The sequence below is a fragment of the Lactuca sativa genome, chromosome 6 (assembly GCF_002870075.4).
Source record: "Lactuca sativa cultivar Salinas chromosome 6, Lsat_Salinas_v11, whole genome shotgun sequence".
Classification (NCBI taxonomy): Eukaryota; Viridiplantae; Streptophyta; class Magnoliopsida; order Asterales; family Asteraceae; genus Lactuca; species Lactuca sativa.
This window is the reverse complement of record NC_056628.2, coordinates 34,462,726-34,485,594: the sequence shown is the minus strand read 5'-3', so window position 1 is coordinate 34,485,594 and position 22,869 is coordinate 34,462,726. Positions and strand designations below refer to the sequence as shown.

At 31.1% G+C, this 22,869-nt stretch overlaps 2 protein-coding genes across 4 annotated transcripts; one reads left to right on the top strand and one right to left on the bottom strand.

Annotated features, from left to right (window-relative positions):
• Positions 1 to 8,342: 8,342 nt before the first annotated feature.
• On the top strand, positions 8,343 to 10,347 carry LOC111903831 (28 kDa ribonucleoprotein, chloroplastic). 3 transcript variants are annotated; one of them, XM_042895691.2, is made up of 5 exons: positions 8,343 to 8,848; positions 9,121 to 9,222; positions 9,305 to 9,610; positions 9,698 to 9,786; positions 10,126 to 10,347. In XM_042895691.2, exons 1-4 carry the CDS (start codon positions 8,423 to 8,425, stop codon positions 9,758 to 9,760), a joined length of 897 nt encoding a protein of 298 aa, XP_042751625.1. In that variant the 5' UTR covers positions 8,343 to 8,422; the 3' UTR covers positions 9,761 to 9,786; positions 10,126 to 10,347. The 3 variants fall into 3 exon arrangements, with proteins under 3 accessions (XP_042751625.1, XP_023755345.1, XP_023755344.1); XM_023899577.3 differs by lacking the exon at positions 10,126 to 10,347 and adding an exon at positions 9,922 to 9,952; XM_023899576.3 differs by lacking the exon at positions 10,126 to 10,347 and having other exon boundaries at positions 9,698 to 9,952.
• A 4,873-nt stretch (positions 10,348 to 15,220) lies between these two features.
• LOC111903832 (pentatricopeptide repeat-containing protein At4g01400, mitochondrial) lies at positions 15,221 to 16,956 on the bottom strand. Its single transcript, XM_023899579.3, has one exon. It carries the CDS (start codon positions 16,755 to 16,757, stop codon positions 15,387 to 15,389), a length of 1,371 nt encoding a protein of 456 aa, XP_023755347.1. The 5' UTR covers positions 16,758 to 16,956; the 3' UTR covers positions 15,221 to 15,386.
• Between the last annotated feature and the right edge of the window lie 5,913 nt (positions 16,957 to 22,869).

Sequence of the window (22,869 nt, the reverse complement as noted above, 5' to 3'; positions counted from 1 at the left end):
CGGGCTTCGGGACTCGCTTCGGGTCTTGGGATGATACTGGGGCTTCGGGGGTACTTCTTTGCACGTAAATAGAGGTAGAACGGGAGAGAGAGGAGAGAAAATAGCAACCCTAAACGGTTGGCCCTTCAAATCTATTTATAGGACAAAATTTGCCCTTGCCACGCCGTGACACCTTTTTCCATGTCGTGGGCTTGGTCGTCACTGCATGCGTCATCGCAAGTTGCGTCTGGGGGACTCCAGGAGGTGTCAGAAGAATTGCCACATCGTGGCACTGCTTGCCACGTCATGGTATTTGACAGTTTTGGGGTTTCGCGCCCCGAACTTCAGAAATTCATAATTTTCGCATACGAACTCCGTTTTCGACGTTCTTTATATCGACGCGTAGGTGAGATTATGATCTATAACTCTCGTTTAGACTCCGTTGGCTAATTTTGAATTTATTTTTAATATATTATAAATATATTACTTATATATTATTTTTAGTAGGCCGGGACAAGAAAACTCCGTTATAAATTCATAACTTCTTCATACGACGTCCGTTTTCGCATATCTTTTTATCGTTTCACTACTATTAACGAGATCTTCGATTCTCGTTTAGATTGTTTCGGCTAAAAACCGCTCGATCTCAAATCGAGTATTCGGGCTGCATACTGCTAAGTCGAAACTTCAGAAAATCATAACTTCCTCATATGAAGTCATATTTGGGCGTTCTTTTTATGCACGCTCTCGGTTTAACGAACTCTTCAACTTCCGTTTAGATTACTAAGGCTAGATATCATTCTATCTTAAATTCGTATTTTACGTCATTTGGCGTCGTGTTGGTTCTGTCGCGAAACTTCGACAGATCATAACTTTTTCGTTATAACTCGGATTTCGGCATTCTTTATATATTCGGAAACCGCGTTTCAACAACTACAACATTATCCAAAGATATCGGCTTTATCTACTATTTTATTTTGATGCTTATTTTTTTTTATTCTTAATTCATTTAAGCCACACAACTAAGCACAAAACATATAATACTCAAATAATATATTCTTATTATTTCAAAATGGGTTATAAAGATTAACGTAGACTAATACATTGCTATTAATGACAAGCCCAAAAGCACAGACGTTACATCATACCACACCCAAGGAGTGGTATCACACTCCTTTAAATTATTTTTATTTTTTAAATAAATAAAATTTTTAGTTTTAAATAAAAACAAAATATTTCATTAATTAAAATTAAAAATCATTACATTATTAGAAAAAAAAACCTAGGAAATTAGAAATTAAAAAACTAGATAGCTTAAATGTACAACTTAAAAAACACACACACACACACATCAAATAATTAAAACTAGGAAAACAACTAAAATTAACCATGATTAGTGTAATGTTCGTTGAGGTCGAAACCAACACAAGCATCCAATGAAGTGTGTTTTGAGTCAGAAGTTTTTGACCATTTTGATTCGCTATCGATGTGCTCGTCGCTTGTTTTCAGGCTTTGCCCTTTTTTTGTTGCATTTTAGTAGATTCCAAACTTCAAAAAACTTGAAAGTCTTATTTTGCTCTTTTTGATAAATGTTAAAAGCTTTCTCCAAAACCACTTCGTCACTTTCGCCGCTTTTCCATTGTTGTTTCATGTTGTTGTATAAATTGTTAAACAACATCACGTCTCTGTTCATCTTTTTCCATTTTGAGTACACCTGATGTTTATTATGATATGATTCCAAGTCCATTCCTTTATGGAACCGAGCTCTAACGCGCATCCAAAAACGATCATGTTTTTGGTTCCCTCTCGTCTTCGCGTCATCTGAAACATCAATCCATGATTGTGCTAATACTAACTCTTCTTGAGGTGACCACGGTTTAACTTCCGCCTTCTCTTTTCTTTTATTTCCCGGCTGAGAGGGTTGAGTTTGTGGAACAAATTTTGGTTCAAATTCAGAAATAGGTGTTTGTGGTTGTGATTGTGATTGTGTTTCTGGAATAAACTTTGGTTGGGAACCAAAATCAAAAGGATCAAAATCTTGGTCAAATTGTAGTTGTGTTTGTGGAAATGGTTGCATATGACGTGGTTGTTGGATATGTTGTGGAAAATAGGGAACCATACCCCCGTAGTGGTAGAAAGGAGGCAAATAAATCGGTTTATCGAGTGAAGGTCTTGGAGTTGTTGGTTTTATGGCGGGTGTTTTTTTGTTGGTTGGATTTCTGGAGGATGACATTTTTTGTGTGTTTGAAAAAATAGAAAATGTGTGTTTTTTGGTTAGTTTATAAAGTATATATAGTAGTTGTTAAAAAAATAAAAAAATAATAATAAATATTTGAAATTTGACCGTTTACAAACGGTAAAGAATGACAGCCAATCAAAATCGAGCACCACTCCCTCCGGTCTAGACCGCACCACTCCCTCCGGTCTAAGAGGATGCAAGAGGTGCGACTACACATGCCCCGATTTTAAACACACATGCCCCGATTTTAAACTACTTTAACTAGTTAATATAACATGTATATTAGTTTATGCAAACAAAAAACGAAAACAACTTCCAGTTAAAATGACTAGAAAGCGTGTCCTGAATCCAGTTTCTCTAGTGATCCGTGTATAACTTCCAATTATTATATTTTTTAACCACTCCCACATTTTAGAAGGTTTCATTCCTCATTTTGTTTTCAATTTGAAGATTCATTAATGGTCCCTTAAATATTGATTTTTCACTAGTTGTGTGACCCGTATGTTATACGGGTTGAATAAAACAAAAATATTAAATATAAAGGGTTAACAAAAATTTATTTAGATTTGAAATTTAAAATTTAAAATTTAAATTTAAAAGGAAACATATTAAATAGTATATGAATAGTAATATTGTAATTTATTGGTTATTTTTAATTAAAACAATTATTAATTGAGGTGTAAATATGATGTGTTAATTAAGAAAAGATAAAAAAAATGAGAAAATGACAAATGAAAAAACATTTAATGAGAAGATGACATGTGACAAAATTATTTTTATTTATTAGGGAGGATTGTAATTGCCTGAATGTACAAATTACCTCCCTCAAGTATCCAAATACACATTTAGATCATTGTAATTAGCTTTATTCACATTTTAGTTTTTCTTTATGAAACTTAACACCCATCTATTTAATTTAAATATAAAACACTTTTTTCTAAATATTAATAAAACCTTTATACTTAATTCAAATATAAACAAGTCTCGTAGCATGTTCAAAGTTCAAATTGAATAACCCATCGTTCTTATGTTTCGATTGTTTTTATAACATTTATAGATTTACCGTGTTATTAGCAAATCTTATTTGTAAGAAATTATTAGCATATCTTATTTGTAAGAAAAAATTATACTTAGTGGCCCATATTTATTTGTCGTATAAGGCCTTCAAAATTCACGGAATGCCCTTACATATTCATGGTTGTGGGTATGGTTGTGGGCTCATATTTCATACATCTCACAAATGACATACATCTTATCTCCCCAATACAACATCATTGTGAGACTTGGCTTTTGTTGTTGTGTCTCTTCTTTAATGTGTTTTCTTTGGCGATAATTTTGTTAAGCTATAATCAAACATAGTAATACGTAATGTGGTGTAACCCCAATTTAATCATTTGGTTAATTCGATTCCATATGAATTAAACTTCCGCCAAAAGTGAAACGTCCCAAAAATATAATCCAAAATTTTCATTTTTAATTTAAATAAAACAATATTCCAAAACATTATCCGTAAAACTCAAATGAAAATAAGTATCTCAATATCATAACAATCAGAGTGAAATCACAAAAGCGAAATCCATGTAGTGTGTACGATACAGTCAACACGAGCTCTTCCCCTTGGTTGGGTGAAAATAAGTATCTGATATGTCTTTTTTGTTTTAAATAATTTATTGTTAACTTATTGATTAACAGATGAGAGAAAATATATTTTTTGTGAATTAAAATGTATTTGATAGGATCTTGCGACCCGATTCGGTCTTATAGTCACGATATTGCAAAACTAAAAACGATCATATGAAAAATCTCGATCTTGACAACCTTAGATCGACCCAATCAATTAGTTTGATTTTGAAAAAGTATTAGACATTTTTTTATATAATAAATAGATGCATTATAGTAGGGATGTTGAAAATTATCATCTTAAATTTGGATATATTGGACTAGTGATTTTTCAATTGTGGATGTTTAATGAAAACATATTTTTAATAATTGAATTTTATTTTTTAGTATGAAAATGGATTAGTTGGTTCCCTTGAAAAAGAGATAAGGTATGTTTTTTTAAAGAATAAATGCCTCTTAGCAATGTCATTCATTTCATTTATCTTTAGGTAAAAAAGTCACATACCTAAAATAGAAGAGTGTTTTTTAGAATCAACATCTCAAAAGCAATGTCTATTTCTTTTGGGAAGAAGATCACATTTCCCAAAACCTTTTATTTAAGGAAATTTTATATTTCTAAGAATTTTTATTTATATAAATCTTTATTAAACAATAAATATATTTTAGCGTAAAAATGAAGCATCTCAATGAATCATCTAATTAGTTGTTCTTTAAGACTGCGGATCAAACTACTCGGTATTTTTCTCACACCATTGACATGATGTTGATGTGGAAACTCTTCTCAGACGTGGACATCAACCTCACATGTAAGGTGCCTTGTGGTGTGGTGACCCGTGAACCCACTCACACTAGACTATTTTTCTTTCTTGAAAATCAATTTTATATATATATATATATATATATATATATATATATATATATATATATATATATATATATATATATATATATATATATATATAATCAACCAATTTTATTTACAATTCGTCAAACTTCTATATTTTTTTCTCTTAAACTTAGGCGTTGTTTGTTTTTTCGAAGCGAAAATTTATAAAGTCTGTGGACCACCTCTGCAACCCTCTATAGCAGAAGAGGTAGAACGAACGACTGCAATCTATAATAAGATTTTTGTTTGTTTTTTAACATCTACAAGCTGCTATAATAAACTAAATTTTAAATAAACTGATTTTACAAATTTAAAATAATTCTCAACATTGAAATTTTAGTAAGTATAGTCTTAAAACATTGAAAGAATACTAAAAACACGTGTAAAAAACAAAAGTATAAAATTTCTAAAAACAAATCTAAAAAATATATAAGAAAAGGCTATCAATTATTTACTAGAATAAACTAACTTTAAAGAACATAAAAAAAATATAAAAAATTTAAAAAAATATTACAAACAATGTCTAGCAAACATGTAAAAGAATCACACATATTAAAAAGATTCATCCGAAACTGAAAATATTAATATAAGAAAGTGTAAAAAAAAATTTTAAAAATCAAAAGTTTTTTTTAATCAAAATATAAAAAAATTGTGGAAGCTATTAAAAGAAATTGTATCAAATCCGCAAATCAAAGTTTAAAAAAAAATCAAGTTATACCAAATTTCTAAAAAAATCATTTGGAAAAAATGAAAGTTGAAGAGGTTTGAAGAGGTAAATCAAATGTTGCGTCACGCTAAACGCACAGATGTTTTATAGTCTGAAGACTTCCAAAAATCAAACAGTTACGAGAGGATAATTGTTGTACGTGTGCTGCGCAGCATAGAAAAAATGGTTTGAACCGTTTTTTCTAAAATAACAAACAACCTCTTACTTCCAATTTTCTACGATATATATCCGAACTTCATTAGTTCAACAACCTAACACCAAACGAAATTCATTCCACAAAATTCAACCACGACAAGATATGATAACCTTTTTGCGCTAAACAACTCATCACCACTCTTTTATTAGTATGATTCTATTGTATTCTTTCACCATAGCTTACTTTACCAACTTACTTAATTCATATCTTTAATTGATAGTGGCTATAAAAAAAGTAGTTAGAGGTTAATATTTATAATTTTTTTATGAATGAATAAAATCTTTAATTTTAATTAGAGTATTTAAATTTGTTTTATATATTATATGTATTAAAACTTAACAATTTTAAAGTGATAGAAAGTGGTGATAATGCTGGTAGATGTGATGTCATATTTGCTATGGTCCATATTAACGGTAGATATAATTAGCATGAAAAACTAGTCCCCTCTTCCTATCTATTTTCCCCAAACCATACACTATCTCTCATCGACACATTTCCACCAAGTTGCTGAGTCGAGCTCGGCATGCCGAGGCCTCAACCAAGTGTTCGCCGAGGTATCCGAATGGCTTGCCGAGACCACTCCGAACAACCTAAGTGAATATAAAGGAATAGAAATGGAAAATTGATGCACTTTTAAAGTGACACGCTAATGTGGACTGTGGAGGGATGGGTATAACATATAACATAGCCTTATTGGTGACTTCATGTACCATGTCTTTTTATTGTTTCTTAGGTCACATTAAAGCATCAGTTAGTTTTTTTTTTTTTTTTTTTTTTTTTTTTTAAATAATAATAATTTGCAAAAGTACATAGGTGGTCATATGTAATAGTAAAATTACATAAAAATGACATTATGTAATAGTAGGAAACAAAAGTTATAATAAGAAAATTATGGTCTATATGCAATAACATGGAATATGGAATGGTCTATATGTTCGTAAAAATTTAAATATTACAAAAATGGTTCCATGTGTTTATAAATTGGTGTTTGTTGTGTTGACTTCATTACGCCATTCAAAATACTCTCTAATTTCATAAAATCGATTATTTTTGCAATAACACTATCTTGTTTTGTTTACCTTTATGTTCATGCTTTAGCTCTAATTTTGAGATATTCTCATTATGTTTTATATTGAAAATCTTGATTTTTTTACAATGAGTAAATTACTGAAATGGTCCCTATGGTTTGGTCAAAATTACATGTTTGGCCCTTAACTTTTTTTTACACTTGGATCGTCCCTGTGGTTTGATTTTGTTGCGTTTTTCGTCCCTTACATACATAAAGTTAGGGACTAAACGTGCAATTTTCAGCAAACCATAGGGACGAAAAATGCAATGAAATCAAACCACAAGCATGATCCGAACGCAAAAAAAAAGTCAGAGACCAAACGTATAATTTTGACCAAACCATAGAGACCATTTCTGTAATTTACTCTTTTATAAAAAAAATGCCATATGATATATTGGTCATTCGCAATACTTTTCATCAAGGGAGCTTTAACAACCATCACTTCAATTGTCAAAGTAGTATAAGGAATGTTGTTGAAATGTATGAAAGAACATGTTGTTCTTAAAATAAATTCTGTTATTGTTGTAAGTTTATTTTCTTGTATATAATAGCTACAATGTTTTTCAAGACCATTGAATCTAACTAATTCTGAATTTTACCTTCACAATAACAGAAAAGCACAACAACAAAGGGAGGGGAGGAGAGTGTTTAATTTTCAATCCAATGTTTACAAATTCTTGTACATCAAAATCTATAACTGTTTATTAAATAACTCAAACATAACCGAAAAACTAACAACAAATATTGAAATTAAAATTCATGTTTAATTCTATGTTCATTGTCATTTATAAATTTTATATTAATTTTCCAGTTGTGAGAAAAAGATTTCAATGATTTTTTGATCTACGGATACATGTCTACATGATGCATGCACACAAGTTCAATTTAAAGAAACCAATCTCGATTCATATTTGCATCCTTCATGCACACACAAAAAAAAAAAAAAAAAGCCTTGGTGTAATAAGTCTTACATATCTTAGAAATCTTTATACATATAAACTCATTACTTTTTCACTCTCCAGCCTTTATGGTATGACTTAAAACTAAAAGTCCATTTTTAAACATTTAATATACCAAAATGAAGGTATCATGAAGAATAACACAAATGATTACTATTTGCTTTTTTTTTTAAAACATACAGGGTTCGGAATTATGGTAAAAAAAAAGTTGGAAAAGACCATTTTTGAAACACGTAGTGACTTCAAAAATGAAACACGCAAATATGACAATATTTGGACTTGTGTGAAATTTCTCAGAAGAAATTGTCAATGCAAGAAATATGATAAATTCTTTAAGGAATTGTGAGATTCCATATTGAAAACACACACAAATATATTATGCAAAGACTATAAAATTTAGTCCCAAACACCACTTAAAAATTAAAATTTAGTCCCAAAGTTCCAAATACTATCTATTAAATTCCATTTGGATCTATGAGACAAAATTATAAAAGAAAATGACAATGAATTAATTCAATAAAGTCGTTGACATGGAGATGGAGGCTTGGACGACCCGTGGGCTACGGCCCACTTAAACCGACCATTAAAACCCAATGGAAAAAAGTTGGGCTTCTAATTGGGCCTTAGTCTTTAAAATTAAAACAAAAAACGTATCATCTTTGATCTTTCTGCTTTCTAGAACTTCTATCAAAATCTCAAACGCATGGTTGGCTGGGTGAAGGCGTGAAGCTCTTCCAGTTTCCATCCATGGCCACTTATTGCTTAACCTCAACCTCATTACATTCGCATCCGTCTTCTTCCTCTCAATTCATGTGTAAATCCAAATCCAATCCCCCAGATTCTTTCATTTCTTCAAATCGTTGCACTTACAGGAAAGATACATCTTTTCTGAACTCCCAATTGTCTTCTTCGTCTTCCTCTTTTACCCTCTGCCCCAAAAATCCGGTTACCAGTAGGGAGGTTTTCACCGTTTCAGCAGTTGTTGAAGGTGAACAACCACAATTTTCTTCCGAACCCGACATTACTGGAAATGGGTACAGCTTACAAGAGGATTCCAACTTCAGAAACTCTTTTAAACCATATGAATTATACGTCTGTAATCTCCCCAGAAGCTGCGACATCCCTGAGCTGCTTAATCAGTTCAAAACCTTCGGTACAGTTCAGTCCGTTGAGGTACTTCTTTCTTCCTTGATTCCCTCTTCAATCTCTTTATCAAGTCCTCCACCTGTTCGACGAAATTCCTCAACCAAACATGATATCAATTATTTACAAAACAAATCATGCTTGCTTCGTCCCTCAAAACTCCCCTTTAGTTTCAATATAATTCCAACACTACTTTTCAATCTTCTTACTACATTCATATGTTTCTAGTTCCTTTTCGTTCAAAAATGTCATCTACGACGATAATAATCAGGAATGATCCAATTGTTTTTGGGTTTATTAAGGTGTCAAGAAATCCCGAGACTGGGGTAAGCAAGGGATGTGGGTATGTGACCATGAGCTCACTCCAAGAAGCCAAAGCTGCCATTGCTGCACTAGATGGATCTGTGAGTTTTCTTTTTCGAAAAATCTTTACTTTTTACATGATAATTTTGTCGATTTTGAAGTGAATAAGTTGCATATCATTAGGATGTGGATGGACGTGAAATGCGAGTGAGGTTTTCATCTGACATGAATAGTAAATATGGAAGCAACGAGTCACTGAGTTCACGACCTCAAAAGAACTTAGTATTCGAGTCGCCTTACAAAGTTTATGCTGGGAATCTTTCATGGAGTGTGAAACCTGAGGATTTGAGAAATCATTTTAGTCGATTTGGGAATGTGATTAGTACAACAGTGTTGCATGATCGGAAAGGTGGAAAGAATCGTGTTTATGGGTTTCTTTCATTCTCAACACCTCAAGAACTTGAAGCTGCAATGTCTTTGAATGGCACAGTTTAGTCTAATTCCCCCTTATTTATTTATTTATATCCAGTTTTATTGATTATAATTAATTGCTAGTATTCTCTTTGCTTATTGTAGGAATTTAGTGGTAGAATATTGAAACTTCGAGAAGTTATAAAGTGGCCTGAGCAAGAGCCTTGATTGGAATTTGATGCATGATGATGATGGTGAGTTATTATTACATGAATTGAGCTTATTTTTGACAAAATGTTTACATACATGATACATGTATGTATTTTTCATATTATTTGATAAGTTGCTATCAGTTTTGTAAATCACTTAATTGATTTTTGTTTCTAAAGAAAGCTCGATGCAATGCGATAACTTCTTTAAGATGGCAATACCACATTGAGAAACCACTTGAATTTATATTGCAATGTGGTGAAATTTGGTTCGAATCAAGGTTAAGCAACTATGGCGAATCAATAAAGCATAAGGGTATACAATCAAAGTTTAATTCTGAAAAAGATGACAAAGTTCGTGATTCCAAATAGTTTTTCTTTCAGCCACTTTGACAATCTACGATTGACGGATTTCATCCAAAAACTCTTCAACCAGGTTATCGAGAAGTAAGTCGTTCATGATGCGCAGAACAAATAAACACAAATAAATTTTGAAATGTGGTTATATTATTGAATTCAAAATGTCGACAAAAGCTTACAAAACCATTTAGATAGAACGAAATGTAGCAGGCATTGCCAAATTTATGAAAATTAAAACTAACATAATATTCTGCTTTTGAAATAAATAAAATAAATGAAATAAGTTGACACCGATGGAAACTTAAAATTGAAGGCCTAAACGAATGTATTTCATGACGAAGCGTGGGCAAACGCCTTCGGCTATTTGTTAGGAGCTTTGGACTGAAGAGCTTTCCGGCGATATAAAGTGGGCATCTAAACTCCCGGATCAAAAGTTACTTTCCATTTTATGTTAGACATTTTTTTGGCCCCATTTTTCATTTTCTCATTTCTCCATATTCAGGCTTCTACTATTCTATGCGTTTTGCATCAACTCAACCCTTAGATGTGATGCAATTAAAATGTGGAATATAGTAAAAATGCAATTAAAATGTGGAATATAGTAAAAATGAAATGATCATAAGGTTTTGAGAAATTAGAATATATATAATATATTTAAGGGATAATGACTTGAAAGGGTAACGAACTTTTGACTTTGTTCACATTTAGTCACTAAACTTTTTTTCGTTATCTATTTGCCATTGAACTACTGAAACTATTCACATTTTACCCTTATGACCGGCTATTACCGGTCATAAGGGTAAAATGTGAACAGTTTCAATAGTTTAGTGGCAAATAGATAACGAAAAAAAGTTTACTGACTAAATGTGAACAAAACTGAAAGTTTGTTTCCCTCTAAAAAGTTCAATGACTAAATGTGAACAAACTTCCTATTGTATTATGTTTTAGTAAATTATTTATTTTTGTTTAATTGTAGCAACATTTGTTGATGAAGAAATCTATGAAATAAAAAAACAAAATTTAACATCTGGATTTCCAGGTATCATAATTTAAGTATTTTTCTTTTGAGTTAAGAAGAGAGACTCGACGAGTTGACGCCTCAACTCGTCAAGTAAGGTCGCGACTGATGACTCAGATTAATGAATGAACCCGACGAGTCGGTGAGGCGACTTGACGAGTCCGCATTGTTGGCAGAAACCCTAAATCTTTGGGCCCGAGCCATATTTAAAGGCACTTATGGCCTTCAATTGCGACTACCTTTCCCATAAGTGAGAACCCTAGCGAGCTTGAGTGTGTAAAGTGAGAGGAAGAGCTATCTTGAGCTTTTTGCTGTGATTTTGCAAGAAAGGAGAAGAGTTCCAGCAAGAGGGACCAAGGAAAGTTATTGTTTTGAGTTATTCAAGCAAGGAGTTTCATTCTAGGTACAAAAATGAACCATTTTCCTTCCTTATTGTGTAGATTCCATTTTGGGGTTAGGGCTTGAATCACTTCATCTTTCGGGTTTTGAATGCCTCAAACCCCTCTTGCAAGTTTGTGTTATTGATCTGGAACCCTCTAGGTCCAGAGAGCCAAGAATATGAAGCTTTAGTAAAGTTAACCTTGGGGTTTGAAGTTAGGAAGCATTTATGGGATTTTTATGGTATATATAGTTACTATCATCTTACACATAGATATGAAGTATTTTATATAAATTATGTGTTATGTGTGCATATTATTTGAATACTTGTTGTCTATGTTGGATGAATGATTTTTTACATGTTTTAAAAGATTTAAATGGTATATTTATTTTATATCTACAAATATGCTGCGGATGAAACATGGGTAGATGAAATAGTTGATGTGTGATGAAATAAAACGATGAGAGATAGGTGATGATAATTAGGTAAATAAATGATGATGAATAGGTGATGTAGGATGAAAGGAGATATCATAACCTTAACCGACAATGTGGCGATGTAGTTATCTACCAGAGTATAGATGGCGACCACAGACTATTCTAGACAACCCAGTGGAAACACCAGCAGGCCCATAACCTGTAGGTGATGAATTACGAGTTCAGACGATGTTGTAACTACGTATTCATGCGATGATACTCTAACCCCTTACAATGAATTACGAGTTTAGACGATGTTGTAACTACGTATTAATAGGATGTCACAAATTCCGTATGCCAAACCAATGGTCATAATTCACATCAGTAAGAATGGTTCATTTTTTTGTAAAACCAAAATCAGATTGGAAATTTTGATTTTTTTTTTGGAAAATGTCAAACTATTGGTTTTTTATTTCGGTTTCGGTTTTTTGTTTTTTTTTTAAATATATTTTCAGGGTTTTGTTTGTTTTTTTTTATTTCATAGATTTCTTCATCAACAAATGTTGCTACAATTAAACAAAAATAAATAATTTGCTAAAACATAATACAATAGGAAGTTTGTTCACATTTAGTCATTGAACTTTTTAGAGGGAAACGAACTTTCGATTTTGTTCACATTTAGTCACTAAACTTTTTTTCATTATCTATTTGCCATTGAACTATTGAAACTGTTCACATTTTACCCTTATGACCGGCTACAGCCGGTCATAAGGGTAAAATGTGAACAGTTTCAATAGTTCAATGACAAATAGATAACGAAAAAAAGTTTAGTGACTAAATGTAAAAAAAATCAAAAGTCCGTTACTCTTTCAAGTCATTATCCCTATATTTAACTTGCAATGTTTTAGACAATTCTACATTGTTCGTCAAATTTGTACTTTTGTGTTACTGGTCATTGGCTAAATTACCTTTGGCAAATGATTAAATGTACTCTTGTATTTGAATTGTTCAGATATCCGTATCATATCATGAGATAAAATACACAAAATTTTAGATTACTTAATAAACACTTATAAATTATAAAGCTAATGCTTTTTCTATATCTTTTGGTCGTTGAACATTACCGTTGTCATTTGACACTTTCAATTGATGCATATACCGTTTTGTGATGATTTTTTTTTTGTACTCGATTTGTTGTACGCATTATTAATTTGGTTGTACAAAACAAATTTACATATATTAATAAATGTTGTTGGAGCCAAAGCTTTACTTGAAAATATATCATATGATTTGGGTTTATTAGAAGAATACATTAATTTTGCATCAAACACAACCTAAATTTAATTATTATTAATTTATTTGAAGCTTATCTAACAAAATATTGTTCAACCAATTTACATGAAATGATGAGAAATGTGAGTGCATCACCTAGCTCTAGTAATAATGAAACAATTAGATTATAAAAAATGGTAAAAAAAAAAAAAAAAAAAAAAAAAAAAAAAAAAAAAAAAAAACGATATCTTAGCTAGGGCTGTTTACTATTCGGATAAAACCGAATTATCCTATTGGACAATTTGGATTGGACTATTTGGTTCAGATATTCGGATTTTTGGATTGGTTTTCAATAAAACCGAATTAACATTTATTATTTATCTATTTATAATACATATCTATAGTTATTTATTAATTTTGTAATTTATTTTTTCAAATAGGTTCAAAACGTTTCATTCAATAAAAAAAACATTAATATGCATTTTCTCTCAAAAGTTTTGTATCTATAAAATATTTAACTATAATATATCTTCTTATTAGTTGTTTATAAATTTCAAATCACAACAAAATTATTTGTTTTTGCTTCTTGTGTCAAGTTTGGTAATATTATAATTATATGTTGTTTTAAAATGTTTCGGTTTTGAAAACCGAATTATAAAAACCGATCCAACCGAATTGTAATTGGATCGGATCGGATTTGAGTTTTGTTTGGACAATTCGGATTCATGTTTTGAAAACCGAAATCAATTTGGATTTACTTGATTGGATCAGATCAAACCGATCCATCCAAACGAATACCCTTAATCTCAGCGGCTTACGTAAACTCATCCCAAAACCCACATGGAAGGTCAATCATGAAACACTAGCAATATTTTAGGCATTCTAAGGTTTGAACCATGAGCCTTATATGTGAAATTTTACACCTAAACCACTAAGCTTTCATCTTAAGAGCAACAATTAGATCATATGCTACTTTAAGAAATGAAGCTACTAACTTAGCACGGAGCAGCATCCCCGGTGCAAGCTCGGAAGGTATACTGAAACAATTTCTTAGCACATAAAAGTATACAAAAGTTTAAAATTTTAGACATGTTTGCTTGATGGAAAAAGAATGAATCTTAATTTCCGATTCTAGCCGTTATGGCATGTGATCAAAATAATGGTCTAAGTTTCTACATTAGCTTTAGAATCCATTATTTAGTTAGTACTAGATCACTTCCTCCAACAACAAAACTCATCCGCATATCAGTGTGGATATATCTTTGCTTGAAATACTACTTAGATGAGAGATGCAAAATATTTCACATCGTGAAGGAAAAATTACAAAGGTTGATCAACAAGCACACAAGGAAAAATAACTATAGGATTGTGGGTCCCACTTACAATGTAAGAGCTTGCATTCAAAGAAGAGCATTTTCACGACTAAACTCTAAAACAACTACAACCACCATTACTACTTACAAAAGCAAGTGATATCCAGCTTAGCTGGGTTGATGCACCGGGTTTTATATTCATGTGGGGCGTACGGTTGAGAGTTCGATTCCTTTAAACTATCTCTTATGGTGTCACATGTGTAGAATTTTTCTCTGAAAATCCCTATGGGGGTTGGGTTTGCCCTGTAAATGAGCTCGAACCCAGGGTGTTCGTTGAAATATTACAAGTAAGCTTCCACTTAATTCGTTTGTCATTTCCAAAAAAAAACAAAGCAACAAAGACGATGATTATATCCATTAGATATGCTTTGTTTTATGTTTTTCGAGTTAAAAGAAATATTACAATCCTTTTTTTTTGGAACTCACAAAAAAAAAAACATATAAAAATGTCGAGTTTGAATTTTTTCAAACTGGTTTTTCTTCGGGTTCCTATATTTTTGCATCATATCCGATCTAAGAGGCTTTTGCGGTTTTGCCCTCAAAGAATCTAATTTCAAACCGTTCTAGATCGAGAGAAAAAAAATCCAATGGGCCCACACAAATAGTTTGCTTTACCAACACTTTAGGCCCCACCTATTTGGGTGGACCAAAAAGCCTGCAATTTTTGTCCCATTAGCAACCGTATCAATTTAATACATGTCAATCACAGTACAAACACAATAAACTGGCTCATGTGTTATTGTGTCTTGTCATGTTCTGTCTAACAAATTGAACAAATTAGGCTTATGTGAGACTTCTCACAAGCAATTCTTTAAATTGAATTCCACTCAAACCTTTCCCCTTCCTACTTTAAAACTTTCATTTACCCGAGCCTTCCTAACTAAGTATTCATGTAAATCAACACCCGTCTCCACTATTCTTGTATTCGGCTCGATTTCAACCTTCAACACTTTGTCTAATCTTTCACTCTCCACCTCACAAACCCTATTAACAACATCCATCCATGTTTCAAAATGTGGAGCTTCACCACTCTTCAACATCCCCTCCAAAACACAACACGCATCCTCAATCTTCCCAACATTACATAACCCATTAATCAAAACATGCAAAACCGATACATGAGGAGAAAACCCCTTTGAAGTCATCAAATCCAAATAGCTTTTAGCCTCATTATACAAACCTTGATTACATAAACCACCAACTAAAGTCCTATAAGACACCAAATTCGGCAAGCAACCATTTGTAGGCATATCCTCGAGCACCTTACATGCATCATGTGCACGGTTTTCCCTACAGAACCCTAAAATAACAGTATTGTAATGGACGATATCAGGGTTGCATCCTTTCACTTTCATCCTACATAGAAGCTTATATGCCTCCCTAAGCTTCTTCTTTCTACACAAACTGTTTAACACAGTGGTGTAAGTTAGAGAATCGGGTACAAACCCTTTGTTCCACATGTCATCTAATAACTCCACAGCTCTATTCACTTGACTCTTTCTACACAAACCCTGCATTAGAATCCTGTAAGACTCAACATTTGGAACAATATCTCTCTTTGGCATTTGATTGAACAGGTTGTAGGCAATGCTAAGATCGTTGTTAGAACAAAAGGCACGCATCAAGATGTTATAGGATTCGACATTGGGAGAACAATCATACCGATGAGCAGACTTGAATAGATCAAACGCAGGGCGGAGATGGGTCCTCTGTGAAACTAAAATTTCGAGGATTACATTCAGTTGCTTCGTGTGTGGCTTGATGTTGAACTCGAGAATTGTGTAGAACGTTTTGAGCGCTTTATCTGGTAAATTTGCGTCACCGTATATGCGAATGATATGCGTGAAAAGGGAAGGCGTAATCATGTAGCCACGATCAGATTTAAGGCGGGATAGAAGGGAATTCATGAGGGTGAAATGGCGACAACGACCGAGTTTAAGGATGAGAGTCTGGTAAGTTGCGTAGGAATGGCGGAAACCTGGATGTGCATTTGAAGCTAAATCGAAAATCTCTTTAGCTACAAGGGGGTCTGATTGGGAAGCTATAAGTTTCTGGATTCGAGATGGAGATGGAACCCCAGTTGCTTGTTGATTATGATTCAAGAGAAGGGTTGAAGAGGAGTGGAAGGATTCCACAGATTTTAGGGTTCTAACAGAACAATTGATGATCTTGTTGAAATGAGAGAGAAAAGACGGCATCACTAGGTAAAATTTGCTCTCGATTATTCAGAAATTTGATTGTTAGATGCTAGAAAAGTAACGATTTCAACAACTGTGATTCTGCCTTAGAACCCTGGAATTGAATTTAAGACAGGTTTTGGGGCTTCAAACCTTCATGTTCATCACTCACTTCCACTCAACAATTTTCGCTCACAAAATCATCAGCCCGATGTGGGGATTTTATTTACACCAAAAATTAATAATAACCTACTGATTTGATATCTTTAACTATTTTAAATTGTTTTTAAATCTATTTTACCATGAAAGTCTATTATGTTATATATTTACATTTTTTTCGCTTTAGTTTATTGTATTTGTAACGATTTCACTTTCTATTAAAATAAATGAACTCAACAACTTTAAACGTACCATTTTATACTTTTATTAGCATATTAATTTATATAAATGTTTCAAATTATACCCTACTTACATAAATAGTTTTAAATTATATATTTTTAGTTTTTTTTTATTATATAAACATTCATGCATTAAAATAGTTTCCATATATTCACCAATAAAAATATAAATGAGATTTATTATATTATCGTGCAAAAATTTTATTTTGGTTCGATGTTTTATTTGACCGATTCAACTGAATATAATTTTAATTTTACTATAATTCACAACATGCCAAAAAAATTCGTAACCAAAAGAATCATATGATCATATTTCTAGTTGTGATGGTTTGGGATGTATGGAGAGAAAGACGACGATGCGGTTTTCTAAGAATTCAACAAAAAATTTGGAATCGTTCAAACTTGATTAATCGTTTGGCAGTCTCAAACCGATTACGATATAGGTGTTTGGCGGAAATTGGTCAAAATATGTCATTTCCTGTTAAAAGAAAAAAAAAATGATTATTTGTAAAAACACGATAATTTGAGACTTTTCTGACAGTTTTCCTACATGTAAACTTAAAATTTTAGCGGTTAAACTTATAACTTTCTAAAAACGCTGAAAAATTAAGGGAAATAATTTCAAAGGGTTTGTCCATAAGAACACTCCCCACCCCTTCCATTTATCTTCACCACTGTGTAATTGACTCCCCATCTTCATCACTGTGCAATTGACCCCATCCTTCCATTTTGTATTTAAGTGCGGTGTAAATGAATACCACTACGATCAAATCAAAATAATATAACTATACTTACATTTATGGTCCTTTAACTTGCCATACATTTACAATAAATACCTTATCTTTATTTTAGTGCGGTGTAATTGAATATCACTACGATCAAATCAAATAATATAGCTACATTTACATTTATAACACTTTAACTTACCCTACATTTACAATAAATACCTTATCTTTATTTTAGTGTTGTCTAGACGAATACCACTACGATCAAATCAAATAATATAGCTACATTTACATTTATGGTCCTTTAACTTACCTTACGTTTACAATAAATACCCTATCTTTATTTTAGTGTTGTCTAGACGAATACCACTACGATCAAATCAAAATAATATAGCTATATTTACATTTATGGTCATTTAACTTGCCATACATTTACAATAAATACTCTATCTTTATTTTAGTGCGGTGTAAATGAATACCACTACGATCAAATCAAAATAATATAACTATACTTACATTTATGGTCCTTTAACTTACCCTACATTTACAATAAACACCCTATCTTTATTTTAGTGTTGTCTAGACGAATACCACTACGATAAAATCAAAATAATATACCTATATTTACATTTATGGTCCTTTAACTTGCCATACATTTACAATAAATACTCTATCTTTATTTTAGTGCGGTGTAAATGAATACCACTACGATCAAATCAAAATAATATAACTATACTTACATTTATGGTCCTTTAACTTACCCTACATTTACAATAAACACTCTATCTTTATTTTAGTGTTGTCTAGACGAATACCACTACGATCAAATCAAAATAATATACCTATATTTACATTTATGGTCCTTTAACTTACACTATAATTTATATACTATTCCTTTTCATGCCTAAAGTTTTACTATAAATGAATGTGTCCCAAACTTCATTTTCATTGTACGATAGTTTGAAAAACGATAGGCTAAGTAAAAGAAAATGAGTTGGCCAGAATATTTGCCATCGTTTGATGAGTTAAATTACGAGGTATGTTTGTTTATTATTATTCATATATTTATGTTTTTATATATCACATATTTATAGTTGTATGTATTGATTAGGATAATGATATTTACACAAACAATGCATCTCAAGATGAACATAATGAAAATACTTACTTCATCAGCGACACATCAAAATTTGAAACTAGCATGGTATAAAATTTTAGATTTATTAATATTGTTATTAATCAACAAGTTTACTTGTATCTAATCTAGGATGGGAAATATTGTATAATGCTCGACTTAATGCATATATTCCACCGAATGCACCACGTAATAATTGTAATATTCATGTAGTTGATATCCCTGATAATTAATAAAATTAAAATATGACCGTGTTTGACAAAACAATAGTAATTGAAAATGATAATTTTATTTGTTATAGTTGTGAGAAAATATCATATTATATTTTTTATTGTTCGTTTAATTGTTTGTAATCGTTATTTTTTATTGTTCGAAACGTAAATAAACTCGAATCTAAACCGAAAAGTTTATAAAAAACCATGTAATTTTAAAAAAAATAACGTAAGAAAATGTTAACCACCTTGAATTATACCAACAAATATATAAAAATAAACTCTACCGCAAGCGTTATTTTTTCAGTTAATGTCCCTGATAATTAATAAAATTAAAATATGACAGTGTTTGACAAAATGGTGGTAAATGAAAATGCTAATTTTATTTATTATAGTTGTGAAAAAATATCATATTTTGTTTTTTATTGTTCATTTAATTGTTAATGATCGTTATTTTTTATTGTTCAAAACGTAAACAAACTCGAATTTAAGCCGAAAAGTTTATAAAAGAACCATATAATTTAAAAAAAATAACGAAAGAAAATTTTAACCACTTTGAATTATACCGAAATTATATGAAATCTATACAAACTCTCTATTAAAATAAAGAACAAATAAAATTGTTATGAAATAATAATAATAATAATAATAATAATAATAATAATAATAATAATAAATTGTTAAAAGAAAATAAAAAAGAAAAAGAAAAAATAAGTTAATATTTTTATATGAAATAAAGACTAAAAGTGTAATATTCGTAAACCATTAGGGAGCAAAACTGAAAATCAACCCAAAGCACAAGGACCATTTCTGTATTTTACTCAAAACAAAAAACATTCAAAAAGTGTCACCAGTGATACGTATACACTATGGTGATGTGGTGATGGTTTAAAAACTTATTTATCAATTGAACTTTATTAAATTGAAAGGGAGGAAAACAAAAATGAAGACATAAGTACAGGACTAATAATGTATTTTACAGTTTTAATATTTCTTTGTAGGTTATCATTATGTCAGTATAGGTGCGATTAGCAACACCCGCCCGATCTTTTCAAAATTGAGATGCTATTTGGATCGTTTTAGGTTTGTAAAATCGGGGTTGTAAGATCGAATCGTAATCATACGATTTTATAAAACAATATAATTATAAGTTCTAACACGTGAAAAACATATCTTCATCCATCCTTTGATTGTCCACAAGTTTTATGACATTAAAAGTTAAACTTTAGTAGTTTTCGGCCAAATTAATTTAAAAGAAAGTTGTAGTTGACTACTCGAATACGAATTCATAGATTTAAATCATAAAGATCATCAAAATCTAAATACATATGTAGAATTTATGGTTATATGAAGTTGGAAGGTAAAGTATTTTTTTGAAAAGAAAGTTGGAAGGTAAAGTACATTGTTCAAATGGAAGAAACAAAAAAAGAGGAGTGTGGGAATTAAAAAAAATGGTTGGCTTCTTTTTTGTCGTAATATTTCGATGCCGACTTTCCATTTTTCTTTTTCTACTTCACACGACACCCCCTAGCTCCCTCCCACTGCCTCTTCGATTTGCAATCTTTCGCCATCAGTCGACCACCGCCTCTGCTAGCGAAGCCACTACCGCCATTGTCGCCCTCTAACATCCTCAAAGTTGTCGGCAACGACAACCTCTTGATAAGGTTTTTTTTTATTGCCTTAAAACTCGATTATTTTCACTGGAATGGTTATATAGTTTTTTATTTGTCTCTCGCTTTGGACAATGTTTTTTGCTTTACAATTCTTGATCTAAATTTATGATGTTGTTGGGATGATTTTTTGAGATAACATTGGTGTAATGGTTTTTTGAGATTAGTTGGAATGTTTGATATTATTGAATGTTTAGCATGTTATGGTGGATTTGAAAATATTTATCGTGGATTTAAAAATATTTATGTTTGATTTGGATTTATGTTTAATTTGGATTTTGTATGATGTTTTATTTTTATTTTTTATAATTATTCATAAAGTTGGTTAAGTTATTTAATAAAACATAAATATTTAATTTAGTAATACAGAAAAGTTAAATGATCATTTTTATCATTAAACACAACAATTAAAAGGTTCAATCAAATAGTATTTTAAAAATTTTAATATTTAAAAATTCAAAACCTCTTAAAAATTTTAGATCTTAAAAACTCATATCATGCAATAATCTAATTCCCTAAGTATATCTCGCATTCCAATAAAAGATCTGTAGAAAAGAAATTAAATATCCTTCTATTTTTTTCTACAAAGCTTCATATCAAATTAAATGATAACATGTGTCATATTAATATAATAAAATATCATTAAATGAGCATTAAATATTGCACATGTCACTATTTAATTTGGTAGGACGAGACTTGAACCCTCGACCTCAAAGAGGAATGACACCATCTGATACCGTTGGGCTAGAAGCCCTTTTGGTAAAGGGCTTATAGCCCAGGGATATCAGGTGGTGTCCTCCCTCTTCGAGGTCGAAGGTTCAAATCTTGTCGTGGACATGGGTGGAATTAGGTGTTAAAGGGCTTCTAGCCTAGCAGTACCATGTGGTGTCCTCCCTCTTCGAGGTCGATGGTTCAAATCTTTTCGTGGACATGGGTGGAATTAGGTGTTAGTTTAGGAGTAGATTATATTTGTATTTACCGGTTCAATTTTTTTTTTTTTTTTTTTAATTTGATAGGAGGATTTGTCAGAACAAAAAGTAGAAAGACATTTAAGATCTCTTTCTAGAATGGGCTAAAATAGGAATGTTTTCTAGTTATATTTTAAAAAAAAAAAATTACTCAAGCTAAAAGAATTAATTAAAAAATCACAAATAACAAATTTACCTAAGTTTTAAATTTAGAAAAATATTGGGAAATGAACTTATATTAGATATTTGTCAAAAAGTGAAAAATTACTATTTTAGATTTAAGAAGTGTATAATAGGTATTTTCTTTTTATTTGCATTAAAAAAAATTAAAAATTAAAAAAAATTTAAAAAAAAAAAAAAACTCTACATGTTTTCAGAATAATTATTTGGAATTTCTAATATAACCGTATTTTTTTAGTCAAATGTCATATTTTATGTTTTTCTATTGCATCTAGTTCTCATATGTTATTTTTCTTTTTCTTTTTTTTTTTGTTAGATTTTAGTAGGGATGAGTGTGGGAGAGAACCGGTACGATCGGTACCGTTCCCGATTTTCCGAAAACCGATTTCGATTGAAATTAATCTTGAATACTAAACCGAATTGGCATTACCTATATCAGTGTATCAGTACCGAGTACCGACAATGGTACAAGTTTTCGGTACTTTCACCGTACCGATGGTATGAAACTCGAATTTCATGATTTCAAAGTACCGATATCATCCCTATAATTAAATTCGCTACGGGTCGATATTAGTTCTGGTACGGTATCAGTACGAGATCGGGATTTTGTAGTAACTGTTTATCCCTATATTTTAGTAAAAATGATGCATATTTTCGAAATTTTGAATTTGTTTACTGAATTTCCAGGCATATTTTGTGAAGTTTGTAAATATTTATATATTTTTATCCGGAATCTAGAATATGAATCCAAAATGTAATTTTTTTTCTTTAGAAAAAATATTTTTAATATGACATCAAACTAGTTTATAATAAATCCCAAATTACAAATTACTGATGGTCATTTT

Bases quoted from the DNA above. Each gene is read 5' to 3' on its own strand.
- LOC111903832 (XM_023899579.3), bottom strand. From the start codon at position 16,757: ATGCCGTCTTTTCTCTCTCATTTCAACAAGATCATCAATTGTTCTGTT.
- LOC111903831 (XM_042895691.2), top strand. From the start codon at position 8,423: ATGGCCACTTATTGCTTAACCTCAACCTCATTACATTCGCATCCGTCT. The intron at 9,223-9,304 runs GTGAGTTTTCTT...GCATATCATTAG, and splicing joins TTGCTGCACTAGATGGATCT to GATGTGGATGGACGTGAAAT. The intron at 9,611-9,697 runs GTTTAGTCTAAT...TGCTTATTGTAG, and splicing joins CAATGTCTTTGAATGGCACA to GAATTTAGTGGTAGAATATT.